The sequence below is a fragment of the Ixodes scapularis genome, unplaced genomic scaffold (assembly GCF_016920785.2).
Source record: "Ixodes scapularis isolate PalLabHiFi unplaced genomic scaffold, ASM1692078v2 PGA_scaffold7__128_contigs__length_106722199, whole genome shotgun sequence".
Classification (NCBI taxonomy): domain Eukaryota; kingdom Metazoa; phylum Arthropoda; class Arachnida; order Ixodida; family Ixodidae; genus Ixodes; species Ixodes scapularis.
Window position 1 is genome coordinate 92,619,980 of NW_024609882.1, and position 16,507 is coordinate 92,636,486.

At 43.7% G+C, this 16,507-nt stretch overlaps 1 protein-coding gene across 1 annotated transcript in view; it reads left to right on the forward strand.

Annotated features, from left to right (window-relative positions):
- Window positions 1–5,141: 5,141 nt before the first annotated feature.
- Window positions 5,142–16,507, forward strand: part of LOC8037879 (fatty acyl-CoA reductase 1) — a gene marked incomplete at its 5' end in the record, with an annotated part of 59,529 nt that continues 48,163 nt past the window's right edge. Inside the window, 2 exon segments of the mRNA XM_042286566.1 lie at window positions 5,142–5,290; window positions 11,782–11,898. Coding sequence (XP_042142500.1) covers window positions 5,142–5,290; window positions 11,782–11,898 — 266 coding nt within the window.

The window sequence follows — 16,507 nt, forward strand, 5'->3', positions numbered from 1 at the left end:
TACACTTGCTGACAAGGAGGGAACGGCAGGTGGAAGTTTCTGTCGTCCTGCCACCGGCGCGAGCGTTCTACCTCCAACGACGCTTCCAGCGTACCCTACCTGCCACACTTCTGGTCCACAGTCCGCTTGCTGCTGCTACGCCATGCTCGTGGCTTATTGTTCTGTTTTTTCCGGATAAATCAAAAAGTCGGAAAAGCACTCACTGATAAAATTTCTGTAGATACGGATTTATCCAAAAAAACACAAAATGTTTAGGTCACGACGGCAAAAAAAGAAGCAAGAAAGACGGCGTTTTACAAATGGATCCCGTAAGACTATGTACGGGTCAGTGGTCCTCGAGAGTGGCCTTTTCAGTTTCCTTTGAAATTTGAGACTACTTACAAAAGGGGGTTTGCCTTTTACCTGATCAAAGTTTGTTCCGGACAACTGGTCATGGTACCTCCGGGTCACTATTGCCGCTGTTTGGGTTTTCAGTTTGCACCATGCTATTTACGCTTCTTAGGGGAACAAGGCGTAGCATACTTATAACTGTGAAAGGTATGTGCCCATAGATGTAAATGGAGGGGGAGGGCAGCCGAAGCTTTCGTGCTTCCTAGCAACTATTGTGGAATACCGCGCATCCGCCCATTCCACATTAAGCACCCATATCTAAATTTCTAAGATCTGAGAAAATATGCACAGTGCATTTATATGTAAAATTGATGACCGGTCAAGCGCCCATTTTTCATTTTTTCGCGATTATCGCTAAATCTTGAGTGGGCACTTGCCCGGTATTTTACGGTATGTTCAAGAGCTTAATTATTTCAGTGTCGACTGTCCTTGAGGCAAAATTTCTTTGCAATATTTGTTGTAGGCTAGCCAGTATTGTCAATGGCAAGGGCGCCAACGTCAAATGTAGCCGCAGAATTATCATTGGATACAAGCGAGCTCCGATGAATTCGGTGTACGTTTGTGTCTGGTTTTTGTTATTTTTTTTTTTTTGAATTTTGAAGAAATTGAAAGAACAGTAAAATTACTGTTCTTTCAATTGTCTGAAATTGCTTTAAATTTCAGACAATCAGCAGTCTAATAAAACTAAACTCTGACAAACCCCAAACTTTAGGCAAAAAAGAAACTTCGGAAAACACTCTCCAAATGTCACGAAAAATGAACTTGGAACACGAAATCTTACTTATCGACCACAGTGATACATCTGCATAACGTTTTTATCCCAATGCATTTCTTAGCAGCTAAAAAGGTGTCATTGGCTGTGTGTGGTGAAGTATTTTGAGTGTCACATTCTCAAAACACATTCTTTTTCTGCTCGAGCTAAGATAGCTTACACGGTAAATGTGAATGCAGGAGGCTGAGTTGAAAGAATACGAGCTTTGATGTGCGTGTTGGTCGGAAAAGGATGGGACTTCAGTGACGGAAGTGCCGCACCATTTGCGCCAAATTACGCCATGACCAAAAATCTGCTACATCTTGTGCCAAAACGCCATTTTTGCTCAGAATTGTGCCACACCCGAGCCAAGATGAGCTTAAAGCAAAAAATAAAAATATTTTATTATTGACCAATCCTAATATTTAGAGAAGTGGAAGAAAAGATAAATGGTACTATATCTATTCACAACGTCTCTGCTCACCATATAGTTTGTTTCATCTAAGCTCAAAACACAGTCAAAGGCTCAAGTGCATACAATCTCGAAAACACATACTAAAAGCGCAAGTCACTGGACATTCGCTGCACTTGATTGGTTTGGCTGACGATAGAACACATACGAGGAGACTATGAATGCCATGATGTCATGCTTTGACACTGTCCCATTGGCTCGTAGAATTGGCTTTAGTATAAATATTGCCCGTCAACCGCTTTGGCGCCAGTTGATTGCCGTCATCGTCTCAATATGTGAGATGTCAGAACCTAAAGGCCCGTTCACACTCTTGCGACCGAGTACAACTGAGAGAGACGAGATCTCTTAAAACTTCTTAAATGTTTTTAGAATGAGGGAACACACTGGCATTGTGGCGCCATCCATGCGGTGACCCTGGAACTGCATTTCACAAGAGTGAAGGTTTTGCGGGATTTCTGAGGTCAAATGTGCATAATACCCATAGAAAGGCTCGTTTATAACATCGACAAAAGTTTTTCGAGCCAAGATAGAAAGGATAATGCGCGAGAAATAAAAAAAAGTATGCCGGACCGCCGAGTTTACACTGCTTTTCAATAGATGGCGCCAGTGTGTTTTCTGGTTTAAGAAGCTTTAAGGAACCCAGGTTTAAGAGGTCGCAAGAGTTTGGACGAGCCTTTAAAGTCGCAAGAAAACTGCAAAATTGTAGGATGGTGGCTACTGCGATAAGACAGAACCAGAGTCTTGTACTCCCGATGAGATTGCTTGATTATCGTGCCTGCCACGTGCCTTCATGTTGTGGCTGCAGGGTACCGTGGCTCCGCTCGCCTCAACCTTCAGCGCACCTCAACAGTGTGCACGCAGGGAGCTTCACCACTTTGCACCGGAGTGCTAGGAGCAGCAGCCGACCTGGGGGAGGGTTAGGGCAGTAGGCACGGAATTGATGCTCAGGATTACTACAGGTTGACCTTTTCTGTCCTAAATGCAAATTAATCTCGCATTAAAAAGAAAAGAGAGAGAAGAAAAATGCGCAGGTTTATATCTAAATAAATACGGCAGTCACTGTAGTTCCCGATGAGCTGGGGGATCGGCGGCCGAGTGGGCTAGCACAAACCGGCTCGGAGCATGTGGAGGGAAAGCTCGGACTGCAGAGCCCAAGGATCCTGGGTTCAATCCCCACCCCTGCCCGTTTTGATCTGGAAGAGCATCGTACCAGCGTGCAGTCGTGCATCATGACTGCGTGATGCACGTCAGAGGGGCGATGCAACAATTTTTGTACTTTGCACAAATGCCGCTTAGAACGGATCTTCGACGTTGATGACCTATGAAACGTGCGTTCGTTTTTCACCCCACGCAATAGAAGTTCCAGAAAAAAAAATTAAAGAAAAACGACCAGCGTTCACCCCCTCAACTCGCAGCCAGAACAAGCGGCCACGTGACCTGGAACCGATTATATGCCGCTTATGTTGATTATAGCCAAGCACTGGGGTTGGCAAAGCACAGGACACGCGCTGAGTTCCGGACATTGTTATGGCTCGACTATCGTCGTTGTTGCAGCGATTGGACACGGGCCACTACCCGAATGCTTCTCGAGCTAGTAATCATCACAAGCCCAAATCGAGTGCCCACGCAATGCTCGGGTCCAATCTATGAACCGCATTCAAATATCGTCATTGGAGTGTACTGCGATTCCCACGTTACGTCATCAAATTTCGCAAAGGGGAGATTGAATGAAAATGATTGCCTTTGTCCTTGAAATTACACCGGAACAAAGGATTTTCTTGGTCAATGGCATTGCGTGCGAGTGTCCTTGAGTCCCACTAGTGCCAGTAAGCGCGTGTAAAGTGAAAAACATTCCAACTGAATATCGTTACACAGCTCTTTTAAAGACCCCTTAAATGAGAAATTTAGCCAGTTGCACTGCACTGGCTAAATTTCTCATCTACTGCTGGAAAACAAGTCGCCTGTTGAGGCAGACTAAGTTCAAGCTGTATAAACATGCCCACACCCCAATTTTTTTTTTTTCCCTTGCAGCTGTTGATTGAAGGATTATTGAACTTTGACTTAGCTCTGGTTCTAACACCACTAAAGAGTGTAGGCTTTCACAATATTTGTGGGTGATTGTTTTTGCAGCTTATGATATCAGAGTCTTGAATTTGATAGGTTCATAAAACTTGGGGGACGCGTTTTTATTGATAAACAAGTAGCGGATACGCCGGTTCTCGCTGGCATTTTACAGAAAATGATAGTTATGGGGATAAATAAACTGCCAAGTGTAAATTGGGGGGGGGGAGAGGCTTTATTCCAACTGAAGGGTTATGCTACGATTTATTTTTTAACCATCTTTTAACACCCATTGTAAGTGGAACCTACTCTGACCATTTTAGAATGGAGGCTCTGTGTTCCTTTTGCATGCTATCTACATTTATCACCAAAAGCAATAAGTAATATGCTCAAGTAGCAGAGAGGAACCATCAGTCATTATCATAGATGTACTTGTTTAGAGATGCAATTACTTTTTTCATATTGAAGTGATGTGCTAACAGCTGTTGGCATCTGCTCGAGAAGCATCAGCAGCTTCTCCAAACCAATAGCCTGCTACAGAACCTGCTACAAAAGAGTAAATGCTGCTTCCATCACTGGGACTTGTTTTTGAAACCTTATTTTGTGCATTGAGGTGGTTTTAGCAGACAATCCACTAGCTCTGGCAGATTGAGTTCTTTTTCTGTTGTGCACAGAGAAGGGTTTATATGCTTGTGGAGTTTCGGATGGAGAATTTTGAAATCTGTCAGACCTCTAGCACACCTTAGAAAACTTTTAGAAGCTCAAAATTTATTGATTAAAAAATTTGGCATACAGGCTACTGTAATGCTTGATATTGAATTCTAGAGAGCACATTCTTTTGAATATAATATACATTTTCACCCCAATATATTTTTTTAATAGGAAATACTGCGAAATTAAGCTCCGAATTCAGGAGAATTGGGAATTGAACAACAATGAACTCAGATAAGCTCAGAATTTCTGGCAAAAAGGAACTCTGAAAATGCTGTCCGAATTTCACGAAGAATAAACTCAGAAAACATGGAATCCAAACTATAAGGCAATGTTGGTGCATCCCTGATAGGAACCGTCCTAATTTCCTTCACAGTTAAGTTAGCACCGAAACATTTTACCGCACCCTTTATCTAGACTAGCAGGCTATCCCGTTTTTAAAAGCTAGGGGTTCGAAAGTTGACCCTCCTAGGTAATGTCCTTGGTCCCAGCACTTGCTTTGATAGCGTGCTCGTGCTGTTGTTTGGTGCTTTTGCACCTTTATTTGTTGGCAGTACGACGAAAAAATTAAGATGCGAAGTGTCATGTCTCGTATCACTTACACTTGACCCGAAGTTTTCATGCGACGTGTTCTACCCGAAGTTTGTGCGACGGCACCTGACCCAATTTTTTTTACGCGACATGTTTTATGCACTTGGCTTCGAAGTGACCCACCCTCAGTGGCCCTTTTGTGAGTTCGACGCGTTTCTGTTGCAGCGAGTGCAGCGAGGCTGGGGATGGCCAGCGGAGGTCAGGATGCACCGCGGGCCATGGGGCCGGGACAGGGCAGCGAGGAGTCCCGCATCTCGGACTTCTACGAGGACCAAGTGGTCTTCCTCACCGGGGGAACAGGGTTTATCGGAAAGGTGCGCCACCCATCCCACGGTCTTCAGAGATGCCTGGCACATCTCTGCGTTTCATCATTCGAGGAACCCCCTCCCCCCTTTCCCAAATTTTTTTTTAATGTACTGGAAGGGGACACTTACGTCACAACATGAACTATCCTCGTAAAACCTGAGAAGAGAAAAGGTTGGTGCGCAATGTGTACTTCGAAAGACATGTTTTGAGTTAGGAGTGATTCCGAAACAGGTTTTTATTTTGAGGCATTACACCCGAAATAAACTCTTGTTTCGGTATGACTCGAATATGTCTCCAAATGTCAATTTTTGAACTTTTCCTTTTTCTTTTTTTGGGGGGAGGAGCTAATTGTGTGACATACCTATCCAGGTACTTAATTTTAGTTGTTGCAAAGTTCAATGTTTTTTTTTAAAGGGCATAGGACGAGGCATTTATGCACCCCCGGGTTTTTATGGTGACGTGACCTTTAAAAGCAGCCCCCTTTACAGGCAAGAAAGGAAAAAAAAAAAGTGTGCGTCTGAAAATTCTGTTTCTTAAATTTGCTGCTCCAGAACCAGCCACCTGGTGCTTCCCCACTCTTCTCATCGGTCACGCGTGATGATGGCGCAAAACTGAATAATTTAGAAGTGACGAGCCGTCTCAGGCTCATTCCTTCTTTTTCATTAATAGAAGTAACGTCTTCATTAATGGAAGTAATAAAATTGGTGAGTCGCTATTTTTACGATGTGAATGTCAACCGCAAATGACTCGTGCCATGCGATTTGTTTTCACCTTGATTTATCAATGTGACGTATAATTAAAGTTGACAAGTGAAGGCAGCTGCAGTTCATTTATCAATTCATGCTCTGTGCAGCATGCTCCTATTCTGTTCTTTATGTTGCAGTTGTTGCCAGACTAGTTTCTGTTGCCAAGATCTGTACAAATGCTGCCAGATGCCACAAAACTACGAAAATTGGAGTTACAGTTCTCTAAAAAGTACAAAGTTGTAAATAAAATATCACAGAAAAAAATTTTCCAGTGGAGTGAATAGGTTTCAGGTGAATGTGTTAGGGATAGTGTTGTAGCCTGGTTTTCAGATGTGGCTTCCATGCTTGAGGTGATGTTTCATATTTTTACACAGATCTTGTTTTGGCTGCCTTTGTAAACTTGAGATTTTCTGCAGTTCCTATTGAGTTTTGCAGTGATTAGATGGCACACTATACCGTGTTTCACCAAACATACGACCAACACTGGTTGCACGGGAAAACTACAAATAGCACAGAAATAACACACTGGGTACCATATTATTGAGGTGCATGGCATTTACATTAACTGTTTAACTATATTTGCTTCACTAACTTTTTGATTAGCAAAAACTAACAGATAGTAAGTTCAAATTAGAAATCTGATGGGTATCGTTGAAAGCCACAAAATCAGTCGATTTCAAAAGGATTTTGAACCACATGTTTTATTTTTCTGGGTCTTGAAGATGCACCCAGCTTCAATGTGCCCACATGTTTTTTTTTTCCTGTACAACCGTCTGCATTTTTGCTTTGCCAGCCTTGTGCCTGTAGGACATGCAGCAACTTTTTGTGTGCCACCATCTGTCCCACATGCCCCAAATCTTCCATTTATTGCTTTCATGGTGTTTGATGACACTCACTAGGTGTCAAGTCGGAGCCACGGTTATTTTTACTAAGCAGAAAGTAAATCATAGAAAATTAATTAACGACTTACCGGTAGTGTTTTAGAACGCTGTGTGCCTCACTAGATTGGCTACTCGTCAGCAACTAAAAGGGCATCAATCTTTTTTCTCTGCGATTCATAGTTTGTTTGCAAGAAAAGTTTATCCAATGCTTTGTGAAACATCCAGTATACAACCACGCACAAGCAAGTCATAAAGTTAGGTTTTTCTAGGATTGTTTTTTAGGGTAATCCTGGATCTTGCGGAGTATGTAATATTCATTGTTGAGAATCCACGTCATGGTTGTTGTTGAAAATGTCTTGTTTCCACATGTACCCTTCTGGTTCGATCAAGAAAATAAAACCTGGTTTTTTGGCCCGCATAAATAAATTACATGTGACAGAAAGCTGAACCAGTGTGAGGATGCGATGCTGGTGGTGGGGACCGAATGCAGAAGTTTGAGATGAGGGCGTTATTTGTATCAAAAGATAGAAAGGAAAAAGGGAAGCCGTTTACAACTCCCTGTAACGCCGAATTAGAATGCAGCTCTTGAGAATGAGGAGGCAAGGGTACTGAGGGTCACGTGTTCTCGGGGGGGGGGGGGGGGGGGGGTCACGGACCCCCCAAAATTATGTGACCCCCCCCCCCCCCCCCCCCCATCCGAGGTCACGCGACCCCCACAGAAATTTTTCCGCTAGATTTAGCGGATAAATTTTTTCGCTAGATTTAGCGGGAAAATTTTTTCGCCAGATTTAGCGGGGAAATTTTTCCGCTAAATCTAGCGGGGACATTTTTCACTAGATTTAGCGGGAAAATTTTTCCGTTAGATTTAGCGGGGAAATTTTTCTGCTAGATTTAGCGGAAAAATTTACCTATAACTCACCGCGCGGTTACGCCGACGGCGACGCCACTCAAGCCAGAAACGAGCACCTAAGAGCTGCCCTCTAAAACAACATTTCTGCATGAACCAACATCAGTGTTCAAAAGCACTTCAAGTGCATTGTACTTAAAGTACTACTTCAAGTAAATTTAGAAAATTTGTACTTTACTTGAAGTACATTCTCTGAGTATGGCCCTCTTTCATTATTGTAAGCTTGAAGTATTTTTTCTTGTACTTTCTGGGGAAAGTACAACTCCCGACTTCAAAGTACATTCCCCAAATTTGGTCTCAGTGAAGCTAAGCTCTTTCACGAATCACGCGCTCTTGACTTCTGAGGTTGGGTATGCAAGTTCACCAACCTTTAAAGTGGCACATAGTCATGTAAAAATGCGCTCTCATCTTTCAAGACGTCATCCGGTCATTTTTTTTTATTTAAGTATTGGTGGCTATAAGACCGTTACAAATATGTGCCTTTTAAGTTGATCGTGTTAAATAGTTCTTAAAAAAAAAAAATCCTAATTTTTGTTTTAAAAAAAAAAACATGCAGTCCTCTTCAGTATCTCCTAGGAAGACCGCATATCAAATATTACGACTTAGTTCTGTCCACATGTTTCTTAAACAGTCCGACAAACTTTGCAACTCGCCGAGTTGCCGAAATCGGCTAACTCGAGCGTTGAGGCGCAAGCAACAGCACAGTCAAGGCTACGGCGTGAGCGTAGCCAACGTTGAGCTAAACGTCATCACCATTGCCCCTTTTGCTTGGTTTTACTTCTCTCGGCAAGTGTAACGGTTAACGTCAACATTTCTTCTCGGAGCGCCTGCGCAGTGCGCTTCTTGGGAGTCGTCGGGCTGTCCCGCCACGGTCCGGCCGTTACTTCTCTCATGTCACAACCGCCGTCGTCTTCTCACTGTTTGTGATTATTGTCTTTTGGAGTATCGTCCACACTATGGGCACTGCATCCGCAGACTTATGCCGCAGTTGTTCAGACGTCATTGAATGTCGTAGACACCAAAACGTGGTGAAGAGTGGGGTGCAGACGACGCTTGTGCCTGGCACATGCCCACACCGATCCCTCCCGATGTTGCGTAGAGAATCACGTGACATCTCGTACCACGTGATAGCCATGTTCTTGGCAGCCTGAGGCCAATGTTGCTGTACGTAGCCGAAGCTTCAGTTTTGATTTCTGCTTGTGTTTAAAATTATATCTGAAAAATATGTATCCCATTTTTCGCGAAGCAGCTGACGTAAAACACGAAGCGATTGACGTAGTGTCTTTTACGAGGGCTTTTTAGTGCGAAATCACTTATGAGTATCCCGAAACCTTAGGAATTGAGTGGAGTTGCCCTTTAAGTGAGAGTAAAACAACTACTCTGTGGCCACTTAACTTTATAGAAAAATTGGCTGCCATTTCCTAAAATAACGGATGCACCCCATTATCTCTAGGGCAACGCATATCAGTGAGAAAAAAAACACTGTATAGGTGATTGGAAGGACATTATGAAAGATTGCGTTAAAATGTACTTGTACGTCACTTTAAAAGTATGCTGTATTTATAGTGCTTTACTTCAAGTACATTGAGCCCGGGGTACTTATTACTTTACTTAAAATGCATAATTTCTTATTTACTTTCTGCTTCAGAAACCTTTTAGATGTACCTTACCAACACTGACCAACATACCTAACCCTAATATTTATTAAATCGAAAATTGAACCTGTGAATGCCTCTTTAGGGTGGACTAGAGACACAGTATAGACCACTTACAACGTAACCGCTTATAGTGCAGAACCGGGTATAACGCGGCTTTTTAAACCACCGGTTCGCCTCCCATAGAACTCTATGTAATTACATACCGCTTAAATGCAGGCGCGCGAAGGGAAATACCGGTTATAGTGCGGTTTCTGGAACAGCCCGCCGATCGGCGCAGCGAGCACGCTTCCCTGTGCGACACTAGATAACGGCGCCTGACGGCGCCACGGCGCCACGGCGCCACGGCGATCAGGGTTGCCAGGTAGTTTCTAGCTCAAACCGCCAAATGCCAGACGGTGTAGCCCAAAAGTAGCCATATTCTGTAGAGCCCAAAAAATTGTGCGCTCAAATGTGCGAGCTCAATTCAAGGCACTGCCTCTGCATACTTGGGTTTATGAGCAGCTTGCAAGATCTACGACATCTTGATGTATTGATTTTTTTGTGTCAAACACAAAAATACTAAACTTTTTTATATGTGGTTTACAGTCACATAGTTATGAAGCACTCGTTCGTGCACGGCTTACTCACCTCATACATGAATTTTGTGTTAAAACGGGCAAAAACTTCTTCAGTAGGGTTTTTGTTACAGCACTCGTTTTTCCCAAGGAAGGCAAACTTTACCTAGAGGACGTTTCGAAGAGCTGGAAGGGACATGTTCTTTCTTAGGCCTGACTTTGTGAGGGAAACGTGGCTGAATACTCTCTCCACGGCGGCATTCGGCATGGGCAGTATCGGGAGCTCAATGCCGAGCTCGGATAGCAACGGAAACAAGGCTGCTCCTGCGCATTACTCTTCGCCATGTTCGGAATTTTCATTTTCCCAAATCAGTTGTCTTTTGTTATGGCTCATTGTGCTTTAAGAAACTTCCATGTTTCACGGAAAAGCCTCCTTTGTTAAATCTGGTACAGCACGGGTTATCGGGCGACATCAAGTTCTTCAGGATGTCTTAAGTTGCCTTTAGTATCATTTTTCCTCGCATGAGGTGCCTCCTGTAGAAGGATGGTGAGAAACTCGAGGATATAAGATGCCAGTAGGAAGCAGAAAGAACTCGGGAGCATAATTAATAAGCCACAATTAATACAAAAGCGATGTCGTCGGAGCTGAATCTCGGTCACAATAGCTCTCTCGTGCTGATAGGTTCTGGCATCACGCCCGCGAATCTTCACGCAGAAAATCCCTGAAAGTGAGAAACCACAAAGGGTGGACTGTAGCTTTGTGTCCATGCTGAAGTTTCTTTTGTACTTTTAATGTAAACTAAGCAATGAAAAAAAAAAAAAAAAAAAAAAAGGGCCGCCTATAGGATTTGAAATAGCCCAAAGATAGCCACATAGCCAACCGCTAAATTTCGACGCCAAATGTATGACAAAGTAGCCCAATTTGGCTATTAATACCCCAACCTGGTAACCCTGACGGCGATGGCTGCAACTGCAAGCGGCACTCGCGGGGCAAGGAGCGAAGAGAGAGGCTTCGGTAGCCATAGCGACGGAGGGATGCACGCACGTGTCGTCCACGTGTGTGCGTCCCTCCGCTGCGCTGGAAACCACGACCAGAGGTGGTCGTGTCGGAAACAACCGCAACGACAGACCAATCGCAGGTCGAGGAGAGGTGTTCGCGCGCGTTGCATGCCGGTCGCGGGCCGGCCGAGCCGGCTTCTATCCGCAAACATGGCGTCGGTTGTGATCGTCGACGTAGACGGCGTTCGTTCCGCATATGCGTTATATGCGGTCTACACTGTATTGTCTTTCCCGCTGACTTTTTTGACTAAAATAAATGCTACAGACACCCCTAATTATAGTTATCGGTTTGATGAATATTATGCTCGGGTAAATGTGGACGCATAGATCATTTTTTTAAAAAATATTTTAATCCAGGTAAAGTCATCTTTTCTAAGTTTTTCATTTTGTCCCAACTGCTAGCTTCAAATTCTCATGGAGCTTCAGCTTTCTGCAATGCATTGTTTATCCGGGCGAAAAAGTCTGGTTTCCTTTTCTCGTCTGGTTTCCTTTCCTCGATCGGGTGCGGAAGCTTTACGATGTTGTAAACAGCCGTAAAAGGACTAACAGTATAAATACACAATTATGAATAAAGAACTTGGCCAGTTCTGTTTGGGGTGTTGCAACCGCAAAAAAACCACATGTTGCAACCGAAAAATCGGACCTCTCAATCTGTTTGCTGGCTCTTGGGAAATTGTGTCCCTTGTCCATGCAGGTGCTGCTGGAGAAGCTGCTGCGGTCGTGCCCTGGGGTCAAGCACGTCTACCTCCTGGTTCGAGGGAAAGGGGGAGAAGAGCCAGGAGCCAGGCTGGAGGCCATGCTCAAATCAAAGGTCTCCTTCCTTCCTGCCCCTCCCGGGAACTTATTAGTCTATACCATTGTCGACGATCAATGAAGCCACATCGGTCGGTCACTTTACTGAGTGCCTTCCAGACATGTCACTAGAAACGAGTAACATTACCCACCCGAAAAGTAACTGAGTATATTACTCATTACTGCAATTCAAACTAAACCTGTTATCTCAGCTTGAAAGTAACACATCATTTTCTCAATACTGCGAATACGTCGTTTTTATGAGGCAGTGGCCAGTTCTAATATTTGTAATTAGTAATTTCTTGCTTTTTAACACGTTCAGTTGGAGATAACTGTGGTTGTACTGACATACTTTGTGCACATTTTCTTATCGTCAGTCTAGCGTTTTCTCGTGCAAATTGCAGGCGCAGGCTGGGCAGGAAACTATGTTCGGTACTTGTACACATTCCTCTCTAAAACTAAGTACTGTAAACAACTCAATTTTCGTAAATTTCGCGAATCGTCCAAAATTTGCAAAAAATAGGTTTTGCGAACAATTCGAGTAAAATGTAAACACATTGGAATTTATATTGAGATCCCACCGCATCGCAAAAATTATAAAAACACAAATTATTAAAAAAAACTTCTAGCTTTTGCCTAAATTGCGAAATATCTAGCCCATGAAGAATAAGTTTGGTTGTGGCATCCCCAAAGTTTGGTTGTGGCATCCCCAAAGATGGCCCACTGTGTGGTTTTCACCATTTATCTCTTCATTTTGGGTGGGCTTTCTTTCGGAACTTACGATAGGTTGTTACTTCGTTACCAAGAAAAGACTAGGCACATGTACCGAATTATGTACAGGTCTGGTGCCTTGTAACTTTTTTCACAAAAAGGCCAGTAGTTTACCAAGACTTAGTGTTGGGCTAGTTGCTGTAAGGTTCTGAGAATACTTGTATGGGCAACCAGAGACAATCACGAGGAAGGGGTAGTGGAGGGTGAATGTGGGGCTTTCCATACGTTTGGCGTGGCTGTTTGCCCGGCCAATTATTTATTAAACCAAGAAACATTTTTTTTTTTTCAAATCCAGAATGCGGCTTTTTGTTGTAACGTAGTAGCAAGGATCATGTGACTGCTTCTGCACTTTGATGGTAGCATGTAAATGGACTTGTATCGTTCACAATTCATGTTTGATTCATTAATTTGAACGAGAGTTTAGGGCTGCTTTTGACCTAATTCTTTTGTTGTACTTCTCGTAAAAATTAAACTGAATTGGCGCAAGAACAGTGGCGTTGCGGCCTACGGAACAGGACCCAGTGACGCAGCTGACTCAATTTTGTGTTATCGTACTGAGCACGATTAAATCAGTCATTGTGGCTGCAGAGGCTTTTCAAGTGACCAAACAGATAGATTCTGGCCGACCAGGTGTGGAACTGGGCGTTGCATTTTTTTTCGCAGTTTGCTCGCGCAAGTTTAGAGACATACACGAAACATAAAGTGTACATACCACGTGATTCCAGGGTAATACATGGGGTGTTTATTTGAGCTTTACATCAAAGAAAGCAGCAAATAGAATTGACGAGTGTGTCGCTGCCTCGAGAGCGTCCGCCCATCACCGCACATTACTCATAAAATGACAAGGGGACGACGATGAGATACGACTCACCTCCTTACCGCAAGATCTAAGTTCAAGGTTCAAACTATCCTCAGGAAATGGGTTCATTAAAAAAAAAAAGGGCTGTGCAAACATATTCATTCAACAAGGCTGATGGTCGTAGGCAGCGAGCGGCAAACCCCTTGCTGGGCCTTCTGACCCACCTTGACTTCCCACCCACTTGGGTGGCCGCTGAAGTCGTTAGGATTGTTGTCGTTACTTCCGGAATGCGTGAATCGAGCGGCCTTCACCGAGAATTGTAGTTTTGAGCACGTAATTTTTTTCGTTTGCTGCTTGAAGTCTGGAAGTGCGTGAAGGGCATGTAGAAGTATGCTTCTTGATCTGCATGGCGAAGAATCCAAGTGGTGTTGGCAGCCATGAAGCTATCATAGGATTCCATCGTAACTTACAAAACTCTGTTTGTTTCGCTTGACATACCGTATTTACTCGCACAATGAACGCACTCGCGTAATGAACGCACCCCCCAAGTCGGCTCTCAAAATTTTGACTTTTTTTTTCACTCGCGTAATAAACGCACCCCCAATTCGGACGTCAAAATTTTGACCGCCTTCCCCCCCCCCCCCCCCCCCCCCCCCGCGCGCGAAATGAACGCACTTTTTTATCCTGGTGCAGCGAGGTCGCGAATGCATGGGCAGCGTGGGCGAACAAAACGCCTTGCAAGATGCGTTAAAACAATTTGCAAAGATCCAACGGAAGCAAGAAAAAAAACATAGAGAGTAGCTTTTTTTTTTTTTTTTTTTTGCACAGCGCAGTCTGGACTTTGGGCTCGCGCGCCGCCGCGCACAAGAGTTAAGAAAGGGAAGCGGAGAAGCGCTCTAAGCGAACGAAACAGCTTGCGAAAGACGGCAAAAAGAAAAAAAAAAAAAAAAAAAAACGGAACTAAGAAAAAAGTAAAAAAAGGAGCTTTTCTTTTTTTCTTTTGCACAGCGCAGTTTGGTTACCGGGGGTCGCGCTCCGCGCGCAAGGAGGTAAGAAAGAGGAGCGGAGAAGCCCTCTAAGCAAACAAAACAGCTTGCGAAAGGTGGCAAAAAAAAAAAAAAAAAACACACCACGGATTTGAGAAACAAACAAAAGTAAAAGAGGAGCTTTTTTTTTTGCACAGCGCAGTTTGGTTACGGGGGGTCGCGCGCCGCGTGCAAGGAGATAAGAAAGCTAAGCGGAGAGCCCTCGCCTAAGCAACGCCTAAGCAAACAAAACAGCTTGCGAAAGGCGGAAAAAAAAAAACCCCAAAAAACTAAAAAAGTTTTTTTTTTTTTTTTTTTTGTGCACTGTTTAGTTTGGTTACGGGGTGGGGCTCAGCGCGCAAAGAGATAAGAAGTTACTTCGATTTTTCAGGGTAAAAGGTCCGTTCGTTATGCAAGTAAATACGGACGCCAAAATTTTAGCGTAATGAACGCCCCCCTCAACTTTGCATCGATTTTTCGTAAAAAAAAGTGCGTTCATTCTGCGAGTAAATACGGTATATGGATTTATTTTTAGGTTTCGTCCTATGCGCGTTATGCATGATAGCAAAGATGAAATACACTTAGCGAGCAGTTTTTGCTGCCGTGCGCTAAAAAGCAAAGCGGTGAAAACACCTGGCCTTCTCGCGTGATACTGGTCATTATGTCACCATTGAACGATTGCAGCGTTCCCATTGGTCCTGCTTGGGGCTAATAGTTCTAGCCATACCATGAGGTCGCCACCACCCTTTCCTCACCCGCGCTTCCCCACTCCGCTGTCTCCAATAGCCGTGTGCCGAGTGAAGACGTGCGAGTAATGGACCTTTTTCCAGTAAGCTTCCGCGCATGCGTACACTCCTGCTGTCGCCATTTTCGCTGGACACAGGGACGCTGTGCCCTCCGAAAATGGCGACAGAAGCATTGTCAGCATCTATCTTCGTGCATATTTAGTCGATTTTGATGCTTTGTTTTTTTTTGTATCGGCAGTATGGGGTATAAAAAGTACTGAAAACCGATACAACAACACGATGCCAATGTGTTTTGACGGGCAGAGGCATGTTGGGCTGCTCTTCTATTGTAGTTTGCAGACAACTCCCCAGACGGCGCTCGTTACTCGAAAAAGGTTCATTGCAGACAACACTGCTTCCTCTCTCCCATTGACGCCATGGTGGTGGTTAACAAATTGCGACTTGACAAATGGCTTCTTAACCGATTTGAAGAAGAGTGTTTTGTGTACCAGAGCCAGCTCAGTGTCACGGTAAACGACAGCGTTAAGGGTTTGAACGTTTTGGAAGCATAACAATTGCCTTTGCATCAAACCCAGATAGGTGTATACAGGGTGTTTTTTTTTTTTTTGACTCTACAGTTTTTTTTTTTTTTACGAAAGCCGTGAAAGCTACATTAATGCGGTCTGCGCAGGGGAGTTATACGGCCAGAGGGACATAATATAAGGGGCTAATCGTCACGAGAAGTCAAACAATTAACTAAAATTTGTTAATTAACTTTTTGTTAGTGAAAATAAACATGGTTCTAATTGGAAACTTTTAGAGCGTCATGAAAATCAGCTAATTTCAGAAAGACTTTGAGCTCATTAGAAGCGCACTGGTGCGCTGAAGTTACCACTCGTGCATCAGGCAGGAGGCTGGGGGTGAGAAAATGTGAAGGGTAAGAGATGGGAAAACCGTGCCGTCCCGGTAGCCTTGCTTTTGCTGCACAAGAGTGGTAACTTTAGTGCTCCATCGTGCTTCCCGTGTGCTCCAAGTCTTTCTAAAATTGACTGATTGAGTGGTTTTCGACGACGCTCAACAAGTTTCTTATTACCATGTGCTTGTTTTTCTTAACCCTAATTAGAAAGTTAATGTGCATAATTGAGTTAATTAGCCGACTTATTGTGAAGGCCGTAAAACTCGCCTTCACAAACCACTTTAGCATAGCTTTCACAACTTTTTCTAAAACAAATCTGTAACGGGTAAGAAAAATTGTAGAGCCCTTCCATTTCACGTGAAGATGGAGGACCAGCGAAGCTGTTATCTTTA